The following is a 23,134-nucleotide window of genomic DNA, read 5'->3' on the forward strand; positions in this document are numbered from 1 at the left end:
GCGACAGACTGACGACCTGATGTCCCCTGCCTTCGCCCACGAGTGACCGGGATAGGCTCCAGCAGCCCCGTGGCCATGATCCCGAAAGGGATAAAACTGGTTCAGAAGATGAATGAATGAATGAAATAGATGAAAATTAAATAAAAGTTATTTAGTAAGTTTAACTAAGGTGCTACAACCCACTGAGGTTAATGAAATCGAGTTTTCAGGCCACAAAGCTGTTAAGCGGTTTTTGTTCACAGGCGCGATTTTATTTTGAAGGCTCAAAGCGGAAGTCCCTATCAGTAGCACGCGCTCCTGGGTGTTCAGCCTCACGCGGTAAACAGTTTGGATCTAGACTCGCTGCCTTACTTCCCTCTTTTAAACCGACAGGGACAGAGACTGCGCCGGGCCTGGCCAGGCGGAGCCATGGCGGACCGGGGACAGAGACGCCAGCGGCCGAAGGGCAGCGGGTCCGCCGCGGCGGCTCATCCGAGGAGGACACGCAGGATACCCGCATCACGACCACGACAGCCGAGCTCAGAGCCCCACGCTGTCCGCGTCTGAACTTCCCACGTCTGCGGCTCTTGTCACGGCTGACCTTTTTAACTTTTCACCGAAAGGCTACGTGCTAATCTGGATGGGATCATAGCGAAGAGTTTGTTTAGCCTCACGGACGGACGCCTGCCCCGGCGAACATACCAGCTGCCTCGGGCGGAAGTCTGGCGCTCCGTGACCGTCCCGCAGTCATTTCATAAGCGAGTCAGCAGGGAGGCAAAGCATGGGGGCAAAGCAGAGCAGTCCCACTGCCAACCCAGCTGCTAACGGACGGACCAGAGCCTACTCTGGCTCGGACCTGCCCTCCTCCACGTCCGGGACCAGCAGCAGCAGCACCGCTGGGCGCAACCCCGCCGTGGGTGTGCGGTACCACGCGCCCAGGGCTTCCGGTGCTGGGTCCAGCACTAGCCAGCCTCACGGAGCCACTGTCCGGACTTTGGGGGGGTTTGTCGATTTGAGACCCCAGTCCGGCATCAATATCCCAAACAGCGGCGGAGCCCCCAGCTCACCGGAGTCCGGCGGCAGCAGCCCGGAGGAGGCGGCGGGCGGGGAGCGCTCGGATGGGGCCGGTCCTCCGCTGCTGATTGGATCCCTACCAGCACACCTCTCGCCCCGTCTGTTCGGAGGTAAGAGAGCCGAACCGATCCGGTGACCCCACAGTGACAGCACGAGGCGAACATCCGGCCATCCGAGCGAGGTCTTCTTAGGAGTCATTGGTTTATAAAATCAATAGATTTTTTTTTTAAAGACAAACAACTTTCTTCTCTCTTTTTTTGTGTCACATTGCCAAGTTTACCAATGCATCTTCCCTCTTGGAGATGAGGTCAGGACTCCAATCAACATTATTTGTCCAAACACAGTGAGTGGTGTGGATGTGAGCAGAGATTATTTAATCAAAGCTAAAGAGAAACAGGAAAATATAAACCCTAAACCAAACTGACAGTCCTGCACAGATGAAAACAAAGTTGGATCTGATTCCATCACTTTATTTCATATCCTATAACCTTTTTTGTAAAAAAAAATCTTGATGCATAAAAGTAGATTTCCATTTATGTTTTCATGAAGTGGGCGGCCGTGGTGCAGAGCTAGGGCGGTCGACCTCTGATTGGAATATTGCAGGTTCGATTCCCCGCCTTGCCAGCCCATGTGTCAAAGTGTCCTTGGGCAAGAACCCCACCTTGCCCCCGGTGGAAGGTTGGCGCCAGCGTTGGGTCTGTGACTGTAAAACGCTTTTTGGGTCTTCGAGGAAGCTTAAAAGCGCTATACAAGTGTACGCCATTTACCATTTCAACATGTCCAACTCCCATGATTACAAAAATCCAAAGGAATTCACTTCCAGTATATGCTGGGCTGTTCTGCAGTGTCCCACATCTGCTGATGTACCTGTGACAAAGCAAACAAGCACTTTCTCAAATAAAATATTTGAGAAAGTAGTTTTAAAACTGCCTCACATAAAAGGTCAACAGTAAAGGCTCGATGTTACGTTCACACCGGCCTCGGAAACGATTACTTAAACGATGTCACACCCAAAAGGTTTTTCTGTCGATGTCTGGTTAACTAAACAAAACAGAGACGTCACTGTTTCTTGTATCATTAAACAACAAATCCTGCAAATGCTCTCCACTGTTTTTCCACTTTTCCTCAAAGTTGAGCTGACTACAGTTCCAGTAGATCGAAAAAAAGATAGGAAATGAAGACATGGAAATACTAGAAAACACTCAGTCCTTTCATCCAAACTGACAACAGTTTTAGAAACTGACTTTTTTTCATCTTTAGTGGAATAGATGACAAATTTGGATACTCGTTACAGCTCTATTTAACATCATGTCCAAACACATATACAAATGAAATAAACTACATTTTGGTGATGTGGACAAATGTTGACATGACTTTTACTGATCGACGGCTTAAATGTCCCACAATTGCCCGTCTTAGTGATGTGGAATAGTTTAAAAGGTTTTTGAGTGGAGCCGGTGACGGCAATCAATAAACCCTCCATCGAATTATCGGCACAGTGCGAAAGGAATCGTGTGATGTGACTGTGAGTAGGCCGTCAAGAACAAAACTGTGGCATCGCTGCCGTACCAAACTCAAATGAAACCTGAGGGATGATGTAGAACAGGGGTGTCCAACTACGGTACACTTTTTATTCTCCAAGGTAAAATCTGAAAATAGAATAGAATTTTGCCCAAACATATAGCTTGAGCTCAACTGTCTACTCTTCCCAGTTTTAAGCCGAATTGGAGCCAATGGTGATTTCCCTGTAAACACAATTCACCTTAAAAAATTACAGTGATTCACCAGAAATGACAAAACCAAGTATGCGCAAGTAGGAGCAAATGATTCAAGACCTGTTGGGAAAATGAGTGATCAGCAGATAAAGTATGTGCGTGTCGGAGCATGTTCTGCTAGGACACTCTGATTTTTCCAGGTATTCAAAACAAACATGAGCTCCACTGCACGGCTCTGCTCAGGGAGCTGCTTTGCTCATTCTGTTTATTTTCAGTCCCGGCTGTATTTAGTAAGACTAACACATGGTCAATGACACGTTCCAGCTTGTTAATGATAATCTGAGGTGATAAATAGTCTAATTATTGACTTTTGCTGACTTTACTTTCAGTTTGCATTTGGCCCCTGAATGCCAAACCTCTGCTCACACGATCAACCAAAGGTCAAAGTAGGGCTGAACAATTTAGTCAAATCTAATGACATTTTTCCATTCATTTAAAAATATATGTTTCAAGTATAGAAAACCTTTCTGTTTGTTTTTGACATTCTGTCATGTGTGGTGCTCTCCTGCTCCATGAGTTTTTGCCTAAATTTCAAGTTCCCTTTGGTCTGTTTGAACCAATTTATCAGCCAATTTTTACCGGTACAAATGTAAAATGGAAGCATAATCGGATGTTTTCACAGGTCTTTTCCATCCTTTGAGGTTGTTGCTACAAACACTCTGAACTAGGCCTGCACAATAAATCACATATTTATCATTGTGATATAAAGCTGTGCAATGCACATATCGCAAAAGTCAGTGAAAACTGCGATAAATTGTTACCTTAAATGGGATAAAACAATCTTATTGCAGCTTGAAGTATTTAGGCGGCCAAGTGGGCAGCCTTAACGGTGCAGCGGAAGGGCAGGTTCAATCCCCCCTTGCCCAAGTGTCCTTGGGCAATACACTAAACCCCACCTTGCCTCTGATGAAGCCATTAGTGTGTGAATGTGTGTGTGAATGGGTGAATGGGACTGTGACTGTAAAGTGCTTTGGGCCTTCGAGGAAGGTAGAAAAGCGCTATACAAGTGTACGGCATACAAGTATACAGTAATGTATCAGTAATCAGATGGAGCCCTTCTAGACAGTGGAATGGAAATTATGTTTTTTGTTGTTTTGCTATTATGTTCATGTATTGTAAGTTATATTGTCATCGCAAAATTGATCACTAATATCGCAAATCGCGAGTTTTCCCTTATATCGTGCAGCCCTACTCTGAACCCAGGATGAATACAAACAAAAAAACTTCTTTGTTACAAAGACATTTGATGGAAAAATAGAACATTCAAAAACCCTAACTGCATAATCGTATCACGGTGAAAATAAAAATATCAAACCTCTGAGCGATGGCTTATGCAGTGCAGATTTATTTAAAAGCAAAAAACTTGAAACCAGAGATCCCTTCAATTGCAAAGTATGCTCATGCAGCAGAACGTGCTGGTCCTACTGGAGAAACGTCCCGGTGTCAAAGTGAGCCTCCCAGGTAAACGGTGAAGAGCTGCCGTGGCCTTGGTACCTGGGTCAGCTCAGCTTAGCTAAAATCTGCCTTGATGAGATAAACCAGTTAGCATTTAACCTGCTCTCTCCGGATCTGCTGCTCAGTGTCGGTTCAATCTGATAAATTCATCGCAACATGATTTTTATTAAAGCTCGCTTCACAACGGGCTTGTTTAACAATGTGCTGTGTAAAGTTTAATGTCAGGCTTTCATATGTAACACCTTGAACTAAATGTGTGTACAGCTGTCCTGTCACATGACTGTGACTGTTTGCTGCTGACTGGCTAAGCCCATTATTTCTCCCTCTGTGTGCATCATCAACATTAGATTATTGATTTACTTTGGCAGGCAAATTGGAAATGACATTTTAAATGACAAATTGTTCAAATTAAAAATTTAAAAGCAGCGAAAGATTAAACACATCTTCACATTTCCACAACGCTGCAGTGTGGAACACACTGCTCACAACAATCCAGCCAGGGAAACGCTGCATGCTCTTCCAAAAAACAATCCACAATTTATGTCCCCATTAGATCAAAGTTCAAAGATAAAACATTAAGAGAAAAATGCAAGACAATAATGAAACATTTATTTATTTTGTTAGCTGGTTAGAAAAGAGTCATAAAAGGATAAAAAAAAATTGACTTCCATAGTTTTTGAATAGTTTTAAGCTGAGAAGAAGGTTTTATTCTAAAGACAATTATTACACAGATGCATGTAAATAAAGTATTATAAATAAACAATTGTGATTGTCAGCGTGATGTCACACATAGAAAATGGCTGAAGTGACGTAAATTCCGCTGCCATTTTTGTTTTTGCATTACTTGCAAAAACTCGATGCTGGAGCCCGACAAAGTCAGTAAGCATTGATTGAGTCTAAGTCAATGTTTCTATGGCAACCACTCTCACCAAACAGGAGTAAGCTTTTTTGAAGTCCTCCTTAGTCAAAGGCAGCTTCAGCATGAACAGATAAGCTCAGCGTCCAATCTTGTCTTCTCTTTAACAGACTCCTGTTACTCTATCAAACACCAAACTGAGCTGGAGTGTCACCCCATTATCTGGTTTGGTTTCCGGTAAAAACACTGCTAGTCCTCTCATTTATGAAGAAACGTCTGCAGCTCCTTATCACACCGCGTTTCTTCAGCAGACATTTCCAGACCACTTCATGATTTCTCCTCTCTCAGATTCTGTGGCTGATTTTTCTCCTCCAAAACATACAGAGCTTACAGCATTTTCTCCGTTCGTTTCTCCACTTCTCTTTGATCTGTGGAAAGGCCGTTTGCATTCACACTTAGGTGAACTCCAACAGAGTTCACCTGCAAGTGAACCGGGACCCTTCTTCGAAAGAGGACCAATATTCTCTGGTTTAGTCTAACTAAACCAGAGTTCATGTATGTTTTCACACCTGCTATGGTGGTAAGAGAATCATCAGAGATCAGATTTGCAGATCCTTAGAGTTGAACTAGACCTGCAAATACACTGACATGAGGTTAATATGTCAGGATCAGTCCCGGATTGGATGACAGGATTGTACTGCCCAGGCTCAACAGAAAATCACTCATATACTTACTAAGCACATTGGCCAGCAGTGATGAGCAACAGCTACTTTATATCAGGCATTCGGAGGCTTTTGGCAGGACACATAAAGGTTCCCAGAATACCAGCAACTTAAATCAATAATGATTAAAAACTAGGGCTTGGTTGATAAAATTGATCGATCCAAGCTTAATAAATCAATAATCAATCCATTCAAGTAGAGCTTGATCTTTTATGCATTTCTTTTTCCAGTGCCTAATACATAACATAGCTTGATGCTAACGTATAATGGAATTTCCCATTGGAAGACTAATGCTAACGCTTGGTCGACAGCTTTATAAACTCACAGGTATGAATTTTCAAAACTCTTTTAAGGAAACATTTTTTTTAAAGTAACCAATTGTGGTCTAAAGCAGTGTTTTTCAACCAGTGTGCTGAAGATGGTCAAGTGTGCCGTGGAACATTGCCCTCATCAACTGATCTAAAAACATTTACCAGCTCCAGGATATCAGCTCTGTGTTCATCCAAACACTGAGTAGTTTGGAATATGAAAGATCACAAAATACTTTTTTCTTTCTGCTTATTTGATTCTATTAAAGACTTTTTGATAAGAATGATGGTGATTTAGCCGTAGGGTCAGCTGTTTTTGGAAAAGTCCCGCCCCTTTAACTGTCTCCACCAATCATTCCTAGGCATAAATCACATGTCATCAGTCTGACCAATCAGAAGTGGTTAAAGTCTTCACTTCCTTGTTCTGATTCTGCTCATAAAGTCTCTCAGTTCTAACAAAAATAACAGCTAAAGCTCGTCTTTAGCGGTGTAGCTTTCCGCGGGATCCGATATCAGACCGTGGAACAAGTGAACAAAACAAAGAAGCTCAGAGACGCAAGACTGTCTGGCGGCTGTTTGCGCTACATCTCCCATGAGGCATTGGGTTAAAGTGACAGCGTCTCAGCGTACAATGAGTCGTCCCTGGTATCCCTTGTGCTATCCTAGGCACTTTAACGTTGGGAGTTGGGTCATCTAGACCCACTAGCCAGAGCGCTGAACCTTTTTTCTTCAATGATTTGTGATCTTCACTGATGTCCACGGATTACATGAAATCTTTCCACCTTTATCCACCTTTGTCATGGTAGGGAGAACATGTCAATGTAAGGGTGGGGTCATCTAAGATAGCACCAGGGTTAAACGTCTTGAAACCACAACGAACACGCATCAAAGAGTTTTTAAATCTTCTAACTTAACTTTCATTACATCTCTTAGAAAAAAACAGCTGCAACTTCCGGCTTTTTCTGCCACAATTAACACAAAAATGTATGTCAGATTGCAGAGGGGCTGTAGATCAATACAGACTGAGTTTCTCTTTTTTTTTAATGTTTTGATGCTGGTGTGCTGCGGGATTTTTATCAAGGTTGAAGTGTGCCGTGGCTCAAAAAAGGTTGAAAAGCACAGGTCTAAAGCACCGTTTTTGTCACTCCAATCTTCTGAAACAAAGTGTAACGCAGTAGCGCGAGCTCCACCTAGTGGCCAAACTGAAACGGCCTCCAGGAGAGGCAGAACATAATGATCTTTACATTTTTGTTGGAGCTTCTCTGTTTGAGAAACCACGTAACACTGTACGGTGTAAACAGTCTCATTGTGTTACAAACACGCATGTTTATAACATTTGAGTGTCTGTGAACAGGCCCCGCCCCTTTTTGACTAACATTTACACCTCACAGTAAGGATGATAAACCTCCAGCAACTTGTTGCTTTGTGTCCCCACGCCCACTTGTTAACCCCCTTTTTTCCTCCCATCTTTTTCGTACCCTTGCCCTCCATCCCTAACATCACCTTCTCTCCCTTTGTCTTTTTTTTCTGTCCAGTCCGAAAAGAAATGTATCCAAACATAATTAATATAAAAAAGTTTAGCCTAAAATCCAAATGGGGTTTATACAAATATATCCCTGGTATGTCAGAAGATTCATATCCCCCTGTTATAAAAGTAAAGTCTGTCCAAAACAAGAGGCCTTCAGCTCTGATCTGCTCTGCTGTTGGACAGGACAAGTTAGAAAAAGTTCCCAGTACTGTTTCAAACCAGGACAAGCAGGCCGACTCACAGTTTTGCTGCAGATTCGTGTTCTTCACCTTTTTATGCCAAGTCAGCTTCAGCTCAATAAGACCCTTCCAGCTGTCAGCAGAGAGAAGCACTGCAGAGGCCACAGAGTTTTTGCTCTTCGTCCCAAAGACTTTTCTACTTGAGAATATGCCTACCTTTGAAGAAATGAAAGAGTGCAGCAGTGGCTGCGGCTGCTGCCGTTCACGGTTCAACAGCTCTCTGCTGAGCGGATTATCGGTGAACGGATCGATAAAATGATGTTTCATAAATCCCGTTTAATGACCAGGAATGCAGAATTTGCTGATTCAGGAGCTGCAGCAGAGCTGAGCTTAGCGATAGGAAAAATGAACTTGGAGCAGTGGGATGCTCTCCAGACACTGTTAAAGCTGTGATGTGGAAGTGGCTGGCACAAATGTGGTCAAAGGTGACGTTAAGTTGCGTCTTTGGGCATCGCCAGAAGATCACTCGTTCCTTGTTTTTCCCTCGGGCTGGAAGTAAATGCCCCCCCATGATCAGAATACCATGGGTTTTCTTGTTCACTCAGTCTGCCCATGTTTGAAGTTGTGCTTGTGCTGCTGCTCTGCATGATGCTTTGCTGTCATTGATATAAGAATGTGTGTGAACGGGTAAGAGTTTCATAAATTAAATAAATAAAATTTCATTCAGAATTTCGTATTGTTGAGGCTGTAAATTCAGTTCTTATTTGATCAGAGTCTGGGCCATTCAGACATGTGAAGACACGAAAATCAAAGCCTTTAAAAGCAAAGCGTTTGATAAATGATCAAAAATAAGGTCACAGTTCAGGCGCTTTGAGTTAGAATCGAGAATGAGTCCAAAACAGCAGGTATCTGGGGAAGTAAAGAAGTGAACACAGGTCCCTACTACAGACTCGTGCTCTCCTAAAGTCTGTGGGTTTAGATCCTAGCTTCCTTCCTGTCACTTTGTTTTTTTTATTCGTTCTTGGACAGTTAGCTCCAGCACTCCTTCTTTTTACATTCCATCATCCATTTTAGAAGAACATAAACACTCAATTGAGCACAAGTGTTAGCTCACCTTTGCACTAATAGTTTGTGTGATTGAATGAAATATCTCACACTAGTTGTTTTGAAGGCATAAGTATGCGTGTGAACACTATCTGTTTTGGGTACATGTTGACATGTGGACATTTTTTCAGCTAGCAGGTATGTTTGTAACATTTGAGTGTGTGTGAGGACAGGCCCCGCCCTTTGAGATTTGTATTACATCTGAACCTTACCGTAATGATAAACATCCAACAACTTGTTGCTTTATGCTGCTTCATGGTTTTATCCCCCCCCCCCCTTCTATAATGACTCTCCTATCCCCCTCTCTCTAACGTCCCTCTCTCTTCTTCCCTTCTTTCCTTCTTTTCTTTTCCGTCCGGTCCAACACAAAATATTTTCAAATATGATAGAAATGAATAAAGTTGGGCCTCAATTACAAAAGGGGTTTATTCAGACAAACCTCTGGTTTGTGTGAAGATTAATAACCCCTCTTGTTAAAGTAAAATATGTCCAACAAAGGAGGCCTTCAGCTCTCATCTGTCTGCCCAGCTGTTGGACAGGACAAGTAAAAAAAAAAAAAAAAAAAAAAGTAGATGCTAAACAAAATTGAGATTGTAATTTTGACTATAGCTCATAAAATAGATATAACTTTGGTTTGTCGTAAATTAGGGACAGCAGGCATCAAAGGACAGAGAACACCTGTTTCCATCTCTAGAATGAAGAGGTTATTTTCAGTATTTTCACTCTGGATGAACTACTATGAACTAAAAAAAACACACATTAGAAACACAAAACTCATTTGGAATTGTCCTGTCAAGGCAGAAAGCGTGCACTTCTTCAGTCTAATTGTGAAATGCAGTTGCTGTTGTTGTGTTGCATTCTCCTAATTTGAGTCTGGCTCTTTATTGTGAAAATCTTCCCTTCTTTGATGCTTATTTATCGGCACCGATGTCCCTCAGTGTCCCTCAGCATCTGTGTGGACTCCCTGGGCAGGAATGACTTTGACTGGACCGCAAACTGCTGTTCAGCAGAAAGGGAGGAGCTGCTGGTGGGCTGTGATGTACGTGATGCGCCTCATCCCAGTCTTCATCAATGCAGCTCCTATCGCCTGGCCACTCACTGCTGTAGAAAAAGGAAATGAATTTAAAAAAGAGCAGCGTTTTGTCCCCGTGGCTGGTGATGCGGATGAACTGCTGCACCCCTACTATACAGTATCTGTTTGGGAACAAATGTCAAGGTTTTTCTAGATTTTACTCACAAACTAAGTTCAAAGTAGCTGATGGGAAAACTCTGATGACCCAGCATTCTAAAAACATTTAAATCCATCATGTACGCACAAATCTAGAGACATGAGGAGTCTCAAATCCCCTTGTGCACTTGGACAGAAACAGGCAGACACAAGTAACCAACCAATAGTTACACACACAAAAATGTTTTGAGACAAGTTTTCTCCCTTCCCCTTTAAATTCTTAATAGATTTTGAATGCATCCCTTTTCTAGAGAAACAACCGGCTATACTATTACAAAAGAACCAAGAAAAATACGCAGTGACATTTTAGTTTTGTTTTCTTTACAACAATTTGGTGATGAGACTCTTCCTGTTTTTTACTCTCACGTCTGCAGGCGGAAAGATGACTTCTGTTTTTTTTTCTGTTTTTTTTTTACACGACTTTTCCTTCTTCATCTCACAGAAGGAAAACCAAAGATGTTTACGTTTTGAGAAATACTGACAGATGGATGATTTATAAGTGGATATCCTTTCTCAGTTGCTTTTTCTGCAAGGAAAGAGGAACAATGTCTACATTAGCGTGCTAACGGCCTGTGAGAGTCACATGCAGGTGTGACCTGATGGGAAGCATGAAGACGCATGCTGTAGTTCCATTTTCTGAAGAAGAGAGCATATGAGTCACCATAGCCTCATAAAGTTGGCTGCTGTAATGGTCCAGAGCTGGAATTCACCCTCACATCTGTTTTACTGAAAGTAAAACAGTACTACCTGGAATAGTACTAACAGAATAGTACTAAATGGAGCTGTTTGTTTAACCAGCAGAAACCTGGTCACTGGTCAACAGTTAAATCCTAACTGCTGCTTGAGGCTGTGTCGTTTGCAACTCTGATGATCATCTTCAGTAGATAGTTGTTGCTGGTTGGAGTGGGGGGCCCATCTGGAGTTCAGACTGTCATGTCATGTCTGTCATGTCTGTGCGGAGTTGGCATGTTTTCCTCGTGCATGCGTGGGTTTTCTTTGGGCACCGTCCAAAAACATGTTGTAGATGACTTTAAGATGTCGTGTGGCCATGTGATGCACTCATGACCTGTCTAGGGTGTACCCTGACTTAGTAACAGTAGCTAGGATAGGCTCCAGCAACTCTGAAATGGATTAAGCGGGTTTAGAGAATGGAGTTCCCCATAGGTTTAATGATGGTGGTGGGGGGCGTCTCCTGTCAGCTTCATTGACTGTAAGTGTCTCTTATAAACAATCTTTTGATGCTGGTCCCCCTCATCCTGTTAGAGCCCCCACCACCACACCCTACGTGCTGCTGAAGGTTTCCTCCTAAATCTTCCATTTTGAGAGTTTTTCTATTCTTCGTCAATCAGAGATTACACCCAAAAACTCTTCCATGTAATCTGCTGGTCATTCATTTAGATGACTATTAGAATTCATTCTGGGCTTAATGGAAGTATCTGGAGAAAATGAGATTCTAAAATTCTGGAATTTTTCAAGCTTGGTCTGTTGACCAAAGCCGATGAAGGAAGAGACATGTATCAGATCAGCACTCCCATCTATACCTGCTAAGGTGTGGAAGCAGTCTTGGTCACCCCTCAATGATTCAGTCTTTTAGAGGATCCAGATGTTCTTGTCATATTTTAAAGTGGTCATGATGAACAGTAGTCTTTTCTTTTCTGGACTCAAGCGATTAGGTTTTTGCCTGAGTTATTTACAAGTTGGTGTTTAGAGCTAAAACGAAAACGAAAAACCAAAATAAATCTTACAAGAGTTTGGTCACATTAAACGAGTAACTTAACGAGTAACTTTTTCTTTTTTCATTTCTTCAGGGGTCAAGTGCCCGGTGTGCTCCAAGTATGTGTCGTCAGAAGAGATGGAGCTCCACCTGGTTCTGTGTTTGACCAAACCCAGAGTCACGTACAATGGTTGGTTGTCCTCTTCCTTTCTACACGTTTCCACTGCTTTTTTGGGGTTTGTACACATTTGCATCCAAATTTGCATAAACCTGCTTCATGAATCCACTGATGACTACTCCTCCTCCCAGCAACAGTGTCATTATGCTGTCAGTGTGGGTAAATAACCAATTTTCTCATGAGATGAGACTCTCAGCTCCTTCTTATGTGTTAGTTTACACTGTTAGTTTACAATCTGTGTACCGTAATCTTTCAGTGATATTTTAAAATTGTCGATTAATGCTCAAAGCCTGACGCACAATTATAATCTCAAATTTATTTTCACACGACTACTTGTCTGTCTGCAAACCTTATTACAAGCTTGTAAAGGTCACGGGAATCCCAACATTAAGGTCCTAAGTAACCGTGTTTATCACTAAAGTTTCTCAGTGGATTCATGCAGAACCTGTTCCTGAACCTGTTCAATTTCCATTTTAGCCTCAGCCTCTTCTCCTTCCTGGAACATCTGCAACATTCCCACGATAACAGAAAAGCATTTCATACACAGAAGCTTTGAATGTTGTTGCTCTGTCGAGCAGGATGGGGACGGGAGGAGCTTTTCAGGGCTCTTTACACAAAGTGCTGGATACCTGTCCTACCATTGGCTTGAAGATCTACGATCACCCTGTCCAGCTCTTCTTGAGTAACTGCTTATCCACAGGATTGGAGGAGAATCCCAGTTTAAGTCGTCCAGACAAAAGTCAAAGCTAGTGAAGAACAGTCATAAAAGACTAGGCCTGCACAATAAATAGCTTATTTATTGTTGAGGTTTCACAGTCAATTTACAGACTGTTAAATTCCATTACTTTGGAATCATGCAGATATTTTTTGTAATAGGGAATCCTGTGAGGATGTGTGGTGGGAACATGAGTCTGCTCGTGACTGAGCTGAAGCTCACATCATCCTTGACACAGAAACAATAAGGGTGCTTCCTTATTCAACATACCCATAGATAAAGCCAGCATGTCCCACTGACTGCTGCTACGTCATAGACGTTTGGCCTTCAGCACAGCTGAGTTCTCACTCGGCCCGGAGGAACACGCTTCTACAGACTGATGCGGGTTAATCCCCGCTTACGTAAGCCTCGTCCCAATGACTCTCTTTACAGCTGCAGGTACTGCTGTGGATAGAAAGTCAGAACTAGCACACAGACAGACATGTACACCCATGTGCTTGCAGACATACATGTACACTCATGTGCTTGCAGACAGACATGCATACTCATGTGCATGGAGGCAGACATGTGCACTCATGTGCAGGCAGACAGACATTTACACTCATGTGCATGCAGACAGACATGTACACAGGCAGAATTTCAAACAGATAGACCTGCATGCGGGCTGCACAGTGGTTAATGTCTCACCTCACAGCGAGAAGGTCCTGGTTCAAATCCCAACTGGATCTGTGTGGAGTTTGCATGTTCTCCTCGTGTATGAGTGGGTTTCTCATGGGCACTCTGGTTTCCTCCCACAGTCTAGAGACTGTCCTAGTCCTTGAGACATGCAGTATATGTCAAATCTCAAATGGTTTTGAATGTATGTAGGCTCACTGGCCACTTTATTAGGTACATTTTGCTCGTACCAGCAGGGTCCGAAATTAATACTCACTGTTAAGAGCACTTCATCCTCTTTGTTGAGTAAAAGTTAGAGGGTTTTCCGCCACACAAGTAAATATTTGCATCAAAAAGTACAGGCAACTCCTGAACGAGCTGCCCGTTTGAAACCAAAATCGGTGAAATGGATGAAGCTGAAGAACATTTAGAAAGTCTTAAAGAGAACGTCAGTTGTGTGGATTCCTTAAAGCTTTCAAACAATTATCAGGGTGTTTGATGGACTGCTTTACATTTTGAAAGCTTGTGCTCTGGAATAGTCCACATTTAGAGAGCAGCTGCTCCACATGTAAAGTGGCTTTTCCTCTGAAAGTATTTGTTTGAGCTGTTTTTCATTTGTGGTTTTGATTTGTCCTGATCTGCAGAAGATGTCCTGACGAAGGATGCAGGAGAGTGTGCCATCTGCCTGGAGGAGCTCCTGCAGGGAGACACTATTGCCCGCCTGCCCTGCCTTTGCATTTACCATAAGAGGTGGGAGCTTCTCTAGACTTTCTTCAGAATTTAGTTAGAACCCTCATGCTGTGATGATGTTATATGGGACAAAATCATAATCCAGTTTTTTTCACGACCAAACTTATCAGAACACTGGATTTTTATTAAACCTGGTGGCTAAACGTGTTTTATATATAAATCCATAACAATCCACTGTTGGGACGTTTTTGGGTTTTTTTTGCCAACCAGGAGGCTTTATCAGACCTGAGGCTGCAAGTCTGGTAGGATACATCAGAGAACACCTCTCTGTTGGCCCTGTCCAATGTGTGAGAGATAATCCAGTTCAAGTCAAGTCACTAAAATGCTGCACAAGAACTGAGAGGGCCCCGACTTTAAACTTCTCTCTTCAAATCAGTGGCGATTTCTTTAAGACTGCAAGGGAAGCTCGGCTTCCCCTATAATGTCACAAAATGAATGGTCAAACATGTACTATTGTATTAACATTTTATTGAGTAAAAATGCGTTCGAAAACGTTCATCTCAAAGACGAGTTCGTTCAGAATCAGTTACATATAGCAGGTCGGCTGACTCGATTTCCTTCTCATACATCCCCGCAGCGTCACGGTGCATTGAAGCCCAGCGTCCATTGACTTCAATGGGGCTGCTTTGAACGTTTTTTTTTTTCTTCGAAACTAGACGGTCATTGGATAATTGCTGCAATCATGTCCTGCCAACGGACGCTCAGCGTCTCTGGGGGTCAATGGGGAGTGGGCTGGCCCAGACTCCGAGCTTCTGCGTGATGATTGGAGGCTCCGTGTCAAAAGACTGCATCTCCTTTTGACTGACAGCGATTCTGTACTATAAGGAATCACTGAAGCTATTGGCGCTCAGTCCCATCGCGGACCAGAGCGTCGGCCTCACGCTGCTGGTCATCGTGGCCACGCTGGTCTGCGCGCTGCTCTTCATGCTGTTCGGTGAGTCTCCCGGGTACAAACGGTAACATGACTCAGACAGAGCAGCTCATCTGCGGCTCTGGCTGATACCGATTCAGAAGCTAACGGCAGCTACTAGCTACTTATTCCTTTTTTGTTATTGTATTTCACTTTTTTGTATTGGATCGTTATGATCAATAAAGTTCTAGAAAAAAAAACATAAATAAATAAAATACGGGGTAGTGTGCACAAGCCACCAGGGGGCGCTCCTCCTATGCAGTTTGGAGTTGCCGCCTGTCTTTCTGTTCTGTTACGTTGGATGGATTTACGCATATCAATAAGCAAAAAATAGTCCTTCAGTTTTTAAGTTTATAATTTGTGTTTTGCCTGGTTCTTATATCTATTGATCTTAGCATTGTTCTATGCTCTCTGTTAATGAATGTTGGTTCTGTTTGTTTGTATGGTCTTGTCATTTGGGCATTGAGTCCGTCATAAATTATTCATTCATTCATTCATTCTAAAAATATGTTTATATACTTATATACTTGTTTTTTGTGTAGCAATAAACATAATTGAACAAATATGAATAAATAAAACCAAGATTTAAAAGATTAAATAAAAATTGATTTTTATAAAGAAAGCCCACATAAAATCCGTCATGATCCTTTTTTAAATTGCTTAGTGCAAAATTTTTTAAATTATATCGCTGTGATTATATTGTGTTATATTGCTTTAAATTATATTATACGACAGGGTCACAGACCATTTTCTCGAAAAGGAACATAGGGCAGAATTTACTTTTAAATAAATAGACAATTTTATGATGTAGGCCGAAAATGAGCTTCCCCTCTCTGACAGACCAGTAGCCGCCACTCCTTCAAAGGGATGTAAAGGATTGTTGGTTTGGGGGTTGGATAAGGCAAGAAAGGCTAAGCAAGGACATTTATTATATGTTTTATGATCCAACAATGAAATCTTATCAGTTCTAGAGTGGACAGGATTCAAGTGTAAAGCTGCTCAATTGGAGGTGATGGGGTCGTGTCTGTGTGTTGAACAGCTAAACTTTGGACTCAAACACTAGCGCACAGTTTATTCCAGTACTCCAAACATGGAAAGGTCTAAATGCTTACAATCATTCAATTATTAAACTGTTTTCATATCAGTTGTTCATATCAGTTGGAAATTATTAAAGTCAGACATGAATGCAACGTCTCTTTGTTTATCAAACTAAAAATCCTCCTTTGTTATAGGCGCTGCTTACCTGACATGTCTTAATAACCAGCTGACAGCCACAGAGCTGTGAGTGGCAGCACTAGAAGTAAAATAAAAAAACGTTAGTTTTCAATCAAAATCGAAATTGCTGTATTTTTCCGGTAGGAACTTCCTTTACCGGTGGACCACAGAGCAGAGACGCACAATCATCAGTCAAATCAATATACATGGTAAAATACAGACAATGTAAACGCAGACCTCCTGAAGTAACCAAAGAAAAAAGTAGCAAACAAAATAACTAAAAAGCTTAAGATGCCACTGATTTAGCTGTTTAGCAGTCAAGCTAAGGTTGGTACAAAACTTGATGTACACAATTTATTGGAAAGCTTTAAATGATTTCAGCTAACAAAAAGTTAGCAGCCAACAAATCTTTAACAGTGATCTATACTGAAGAACAATACAAACACAGCACTTTGGTTTAAACTCCCATTTGTTATGAGACCAAATCAAAGAACAACTAATGATGAGATGAACTCATTTTCTTGATACACCAAAGAACTGTTTTGCTTTAATATTGTTGACAAATGTGTCTGAACCTGTGACAGTGAGCACCACACCTTTGCTGAGACAAACCATCCCACCTCACAGGTGTGCTATATCAATTTGATTAGACGGCATGATTATTGCACAGGTGTGCCTTGGACTGGCCACTCTGAAACGTGCCTTTTTGTTTTTTAGGGACTCAGAAAACCAGTCAGTGTGTGGGATGACCACCATCTTCCTCATGCAGTGTTACACATCTCTGCATAGAGTTGATCACGTTGTGGATTGGCCCATGGTGGCAGTGTGAGACGTGAAAACAGTCTCACGGTAGATGGTAAAAGTCTTTACATCTGCCTAAAGTCTTTTAAACTGTGAGATTTCTGGTTCATTAGATAAGTATAGCTGAGTATCTTCATAACAATGGAGTTGCTGTATGCTGTGCTGCCTAACAGTGTCGCCTAATTGGCTGTGGTCCTCACTTCTGGTCGTCTGTGTCCCTGTACCTGACCGCGTACCTCGTCTCTACTACTGCTCCTACACTAGGCTGTGGATCCTGCCTCTGACTGCAGCCCCCAACTCTATCTGGATGAAGCCCATCTGCTGGACTATTCAAACATGTAGTTGTAGAGTTGGATAAGCTAATTCTTCTCTAAGAGTTCTGGTACATCGCCTGTCCATCCTGGGGACTGGGGAGGATCCTCCTTCATGTGGAAACCCCTGAGGTTTCTTCTTTTTTTTCTGGAAATCTGTTTGTTTGTTTTTTAGGAGTTTTTCCTTACCCCAAAGGGGGTCTAAGGGCAGGGATGCCCAGTTTAGTTTAGTCGGTTTTGTTACCAGTAGTTCAGTTTAGAATTTACCAATTGAATTGTATGACTCCATAATCCTTGTGATTATATGTTTACTATATATATAATTGCCAGTATGAAGCCCATTGAGACGACTGTTGTTTTAATATTGGGCTAAATAAATGAAACTGAAATTGAATTAATGGAAGCTTGGACTAAATAAGATTGGACCAAACACACAGCCCTGTGGTTTACCATGGCTATATTTGCTGTGCGTGGAAGCCTCGTCATCTACTGCAGCAGTTCCCGTGAAACCAATGACACCTTCCAGTCTCTGCTTAAGAAGATTCTCATCAGTTGTGTCAAATGCAGCATAAAAGAACAAACGCAAGTCCCCTGTCTGCAGCCATGAGGTCATTTTTACCATTTTCACTTTTAGAATGTGCTCTGAATCCTGGATCAAAACTTTAAAAAAGAGGTTTGTTAGGTTTGAACATGAGAGCCCACAGGGAAACCAAAGCCTTTGTGATGTCTGTGCTGATGCTGCTGTCCTTCTGTCCTGCAGCTGCATCGACGAGTGGTTTGAAGTGAACAGATCTTGCCCGGAGCACCCGTCAGACTGAAGCTTTGTTTGCACAGGTAACCTTACCCCAAACATGTCAAGTGTCTCATTTGTGTCCAAACCATAAACCGGCAGGTCACACTCATGTTTGTTTCTTCTAATTTGGGTTTCTTTTTTGTTGTGTTTGTCATGTGGGGCCAGCAACTCGACCTGGAGACCAACCTCCAACGTAAAATGTGAATCCTGGGAGACGGATGGACACTGAGACCACTGTGACACCCCCTCCCCTCAGCAATGTAGACTACAGAGTGCCAAATCTCATTGAAGCACTCTTCAGGGATTCAAACTTTGCTTTTACATCTGAGTTGCACATCCTTTAAATGAACTCCACCCTGTATCCATCCCAACCCTGAAAGTTGCAGCTTCATGGGGGGGGGGTTCCTCCTCAGCCAGGTTGGAGGAGATGGTTGTGATCTCTTCCCCCCCCCCCCCCCCCCCCCCCCATCTTCTGGTTTCTCCCAGTGCCTTGTTATAGTGATGGCCAAGAGTCAACAGTGGTGGCTGCCGTAGCACTCCACCGGAACTACTATCTAACCCAAAAGACCAGCCAGATTCTTTGCGTGTCTGTTGGTCAGTGCTGTGTAAATGTGGTGGTGCTGGTGGGTCAGTATGTCTATTGTGTCTGTGTTAGCTTGTATACTTGTATGTCAGTTTGCATTTGAATCAGTTAGTTCAAAAGGGGCCCAAGTCCAAGAGGTTTTTTTTCAGGAAATGGTTTAGCTTATAGGGAGGCTACACCAAATGATTAATACTTTACCCAGATTTAGCACCAGTTCATAGCTTACAAATGCTATAATATGAAGCACCTCACTTTTATAATTTCAGAGGACTAGCAAACTAAAGTCTTTGGACTTGGGCCCTTCTTGAATTAAACAGGGGCGCTGCCATATTGGATAACTAGTGCTGCCATCTATGGGATAAAGCTAAACCCATGCCAGAGACGCCCAAGTCCAGGAATTTTGCATGAATTCCTTTTAAATGTCAAGCATAGTCAATACATTACAACAGACTTGAGACTTTTTTTGCACATAATCAGACAGCTTTTCCCTTGAAGACCATAGAACATATAATATCTCTATTCTGAAAATGTGGACTTGGGCCCCTTTTGAACTAACTGATTCATTTGTATATGTGTGTGTCAGTGTGAATGCTCAAACTTGTATCCATCTGTGCTTCCCGGTCATAAATAAGGAGGGCGGGGCCTACGGTACATAAACCATGAAACATGAAGCAGAGGGTGCAGGGTTCTGGCTGGAGCCACGCAGGAACCAGGCCGGACCAGGTCAGGTGAACTCTGGAAACACTGAGGTGCGAAGGCCAGAACGCGCCACGCTTGACGCTCCAGATGGGCTGCAGGACCTCTCAACACGTTTGTGCGCTGTCTTCGCATTGAAACAGGACGCCCCAATCCACATATGTGTGTGAACGCAGCTTTAGAGGACCTGGCTTCTCTCCCGCTCATCAGCTGTGCACCTGGCCGGGTTTCAGAGTCAGAACAGGAGTTGGTGGCGGTCCACATCAGTTCCTCTGTCTGCCTTAACACAGAGAACATATGCTTACGGACGAGCTCCTCCCCCCGAGAGCGCTGGCTTCTGCACCCAAAGACTAAACTGTGATTGAACTTGGGGGCAGACCCATGAGTCCTCCTGGGTGGGGGGTGGGGGTGGATGCAGGCTTCAGCAAAGGCCTGAACTTACTGGAGTCAAACAGATCATTGTGACCCAAAATTCAGTTTTTATAGACTATCAGTAAATCTGTGTTTTCCCCCAATCGTTAGTTGAGTTTTTATACTGGAAAAAAAAATGCTTTTGATAAAACGGCCGCCAACAGACTCTTCTTCCACCTCTCTTCCTCTTCTTCAAAGCAGCCTCCAGACAAAAGCCTGATCCACACATAAGCGCACGCTCAGCTGTTCTTTTTGGAGGTGCCCAGATTTCTGTGGGGGCAGATCCTCCTCCTCTTCCTCCCCGATGAAACGGCTGAAGACATCCATGAAGCGATGCTTGTGAGACACGCATCGCCTCTGTCTGCCGGTTCTGGGACACATCACACCCCCACCCCCACACCCAGGCTCGACAGGTCTGAACCCGTTTCAGCTGTTGAGACAAAGTGGATTTGCAAAAGAACGCTTCTGTTTATGTTCCCTCCTCCTGTTCGGAGAGCCGGATGGTGTGGAGCATGCTCAGTCTGGGCCCAAATGTATGTAGACCTGTGGTTCGGCACCTGGATTACATGATCCAACCTCATTAGCTTCCATTTTTAGTTGAGCTAAACTGCATCTTTCTGATGACATGATTGTACTGAGGATGCAGTTTGTGCACCTTTAAGCCCTTTACTGCTGCAGAGCTGCTGCTGGTGAACCTGAAACATATCAAACCACTGTAATTCACTATTTAATTCAGAATGTATCAGTCTTTGGACTTCTTTTGTACAGTTTTTGTGAAAAATGTGGAAATGTTTGATGTACAGTGATGACATGCAGACTTTAGTCCAGAGTTGGAATGTATCACAGGATGATCAGCTGCTCTGTGGAGGGAGTTGGATCATGTTTGTGGAAGAGCCTCCTGCAGCAGGAGCTGCCGCTCCTCTCCTCTCCTTCTGACTGCATGAAGGAGGCCGTTTGTACGTGTGAGACTTGCTGCAGTGCAGGGTGTCGCTGCATTCTTAGAAAGACTGGAACCACGGTGCAGGCTGCCGAATCACAACCAAAAGCTCCTACACTTGCTCTCTGATGCTACTCTGGCCAGAAATGAGGCGGAGCCACAGACGGAACGTGATGTGCTGGTATGAAATCAATGATTGGACGGCCATTCAGCATGAAGTCTCACTCCTCCACCTCAACAGCAGCAGCAGAATGTTCATCAGAGACGGTCTCACTGCAAACCCTCCTGAAACAAGGTCCATATAATGTCCTTCACCTGATATGAGACACAAGGATTCAACAGATGCCCTTTACTGAGACAAAAGTCGTTAATTTCTAAATCTGTCGCATCTCCTACTACGCACATATTCAGTTTGATCAGTCTTTTATTGCACCTTTTTTCCCTCATCACAAGGAAAATTTGCTATAATTAAGATGGATTTCTGTTTTGACTAAAATATTTGTTGAGAAACTGTCTTATGTCAAGTGTTTTTTACAAACATGAATGGAAAGTCGACTTATGGACTTAAGACTTTATGTAGTGCAGCAGCTCTACATTCTTTTTTTTTTAAAGAATCATAACTTTATTGATCCCGCAACAGGGAAACTGATTTGTTACCATCAATCAATAAAAAACATAACAGAACAATAAATAACACAATGAAAAAGAAGTTGTCGGTGTCTGAGGTTTTATAGATTCAGACAGGAGGAAAGATCTATGAAAGAGACTCCAGATTCTAGGGGACATCCCAGAACCAAGCCAGATCTCTGCACCACTTTGTCGATCCTCTTCCTGTTCCTGTCAGTGCAGCCCTGCCTCCCCCCAGCAGCTCACTCCGTGGAGGACAACAGATGCAACAACAGCATCATAGAAAGATATTTAACCTCTCGTTGAGCAGAATGAACTACTGTGTTAATAGAACCCAAACGGTGATATCAACATGTCTTAAGAGGTTAACTGAGTCCTCCAACCTCTAAAAAACCTCAGCCTCTACCAGGAGGGGTCGAATCTTGCCCTTCTTGTTCAGGACGTCTGCGTTAACTGTCCCGTCTAGTTTGTCATAGAGGTGAACACCCAGATATTTAGAAGAGTCTACTGTCTCCAGGTCTTTTCTGTTCACTGGTCAAACAGGAAGTGACTTTCTTCTAAAGTTGATGATCATCTTCGTTGTTCTGCTGGCGTTAATCCAGACTGCGTTGTCTCACACCAGTAGACAAAATCCTCCATGACCCTCCTGTACTCCTCATCATCTTCATCTGTCACACTCCAACAGTGTCACCCAACAAACTCTGCAGGTGGCAGCGGTCTAGGTCATAGATGAAGTCAGGTGTTTACAGGCTAAAGAGAAAAAGGGGAAAGGACTGTGCCCTGAGGAGCTCCTGTGCTGCTCATGACCTCATCAGACACACAGGCCTCACACACTGGTCTGTCAGTGGGGCCAGTCGCTGGTCCACTCCGGATGCCTCCAGTTTTCCTCTCAGCAGTGCAGGCTGAATGGCATTGAATGGACCAGAGAACTCAAAGAACATGATCCCTCCTGTAGTATTTGGACTCTCTGGGGTGTGGTCCTGGAACCACACAGGAGGTCTTCCACGGTACAGGAACCCTGTCCAGGTTCAGGCTCAGCTTGTAGATGTGCAGAACCACCAACGCAGCTGGTCTGGAGCAGATTCCACCTGTTGCCTTCCTGGTCTTGGTCTGTTTGAGCTGACAAATCAGCTGTAAGGCAGAGGCCGAGTCCAGCGGGGCTGGAGGAAGAAGCTGGGGAAAACGCTGGCAGTGATGGGTTAGCAGTAGAGGAGGAGGGCTGACGATGGCGATCAGATGTTACTGACTCAGAGTCACATCTGTTAAAAACCCAGATTCAAGCCGTTAGTCCACATCTGGTCAGAAGACACCGTTACTCCTCGAAGTGGCCAGAGATCGTCTTAGTGAGTTTTCCGTAATAAATATGTTCCTAAATGTTTTTTTATGGAGATGGAGCTGCTTCACAAAGCACACTTTAAACTGTTAATAAAATGTTTTTCTTTTTTAAACTCTTACCGAAATCATTGGATATTTTTGCCGAAGTTCCACACCGTAATTTTGAAGGAACATCTTACGTCTGCTACACCAAGAAAATTAAAGATAAGATCAAAAGCTCAGGGGTGCCCTTTATTTTCTAAATTCCAAACATTTTTAATCCATTTCATGTGAGGCTCAAACATGACCTGAGCACG

General features: G+C 43.2%; 1 protein-coding gene across 1 annotated transcript; it reads left to right on the forward strand.

Moving 5' to 3' along the window:
- The first annotated feature begins 266 nt into the window (after positions 1–266).
- Positions 267–19,035, forward strand: LOC101171690 (E3 ubiquitin-protein ligase znrf2). The gene is made up of 5 exons (XM_023964184.1): positions 267–1,163; positions 12,017–12,112; positions 14,114–14,219; positions 18,217–18,290; positions 18,415–19,035. The coding sequence occupies exons 1-4, from the start codon at positions 761–763 to the stop codon at positions 18,272–18,274; spliced, it is 663 nt and encodes a 220-aa protein (XP_023819952.1). The 5' UTR covers positions 267–760; the 3' UTR covers positions 18,275–18,290; positions 18,415–19,035.
- The last annotated feature ends 4,099 nt before the right edge of the window (positions 19,036–23,134 follow it).

Source organism: Oryzias latipes, chromosome 16 (genome assembly GCF_002234675.1).
Source record: "Oryzias latipes chromosome 16, ASM223467v1".
Taxonomy (NCBI): domain Eukaryota; kingdom Metazoa; phylum Chordata; class Actinopteri; order Beloniformes; family Adrianichthyidae; genus Oryzias; species Oryzias latipes.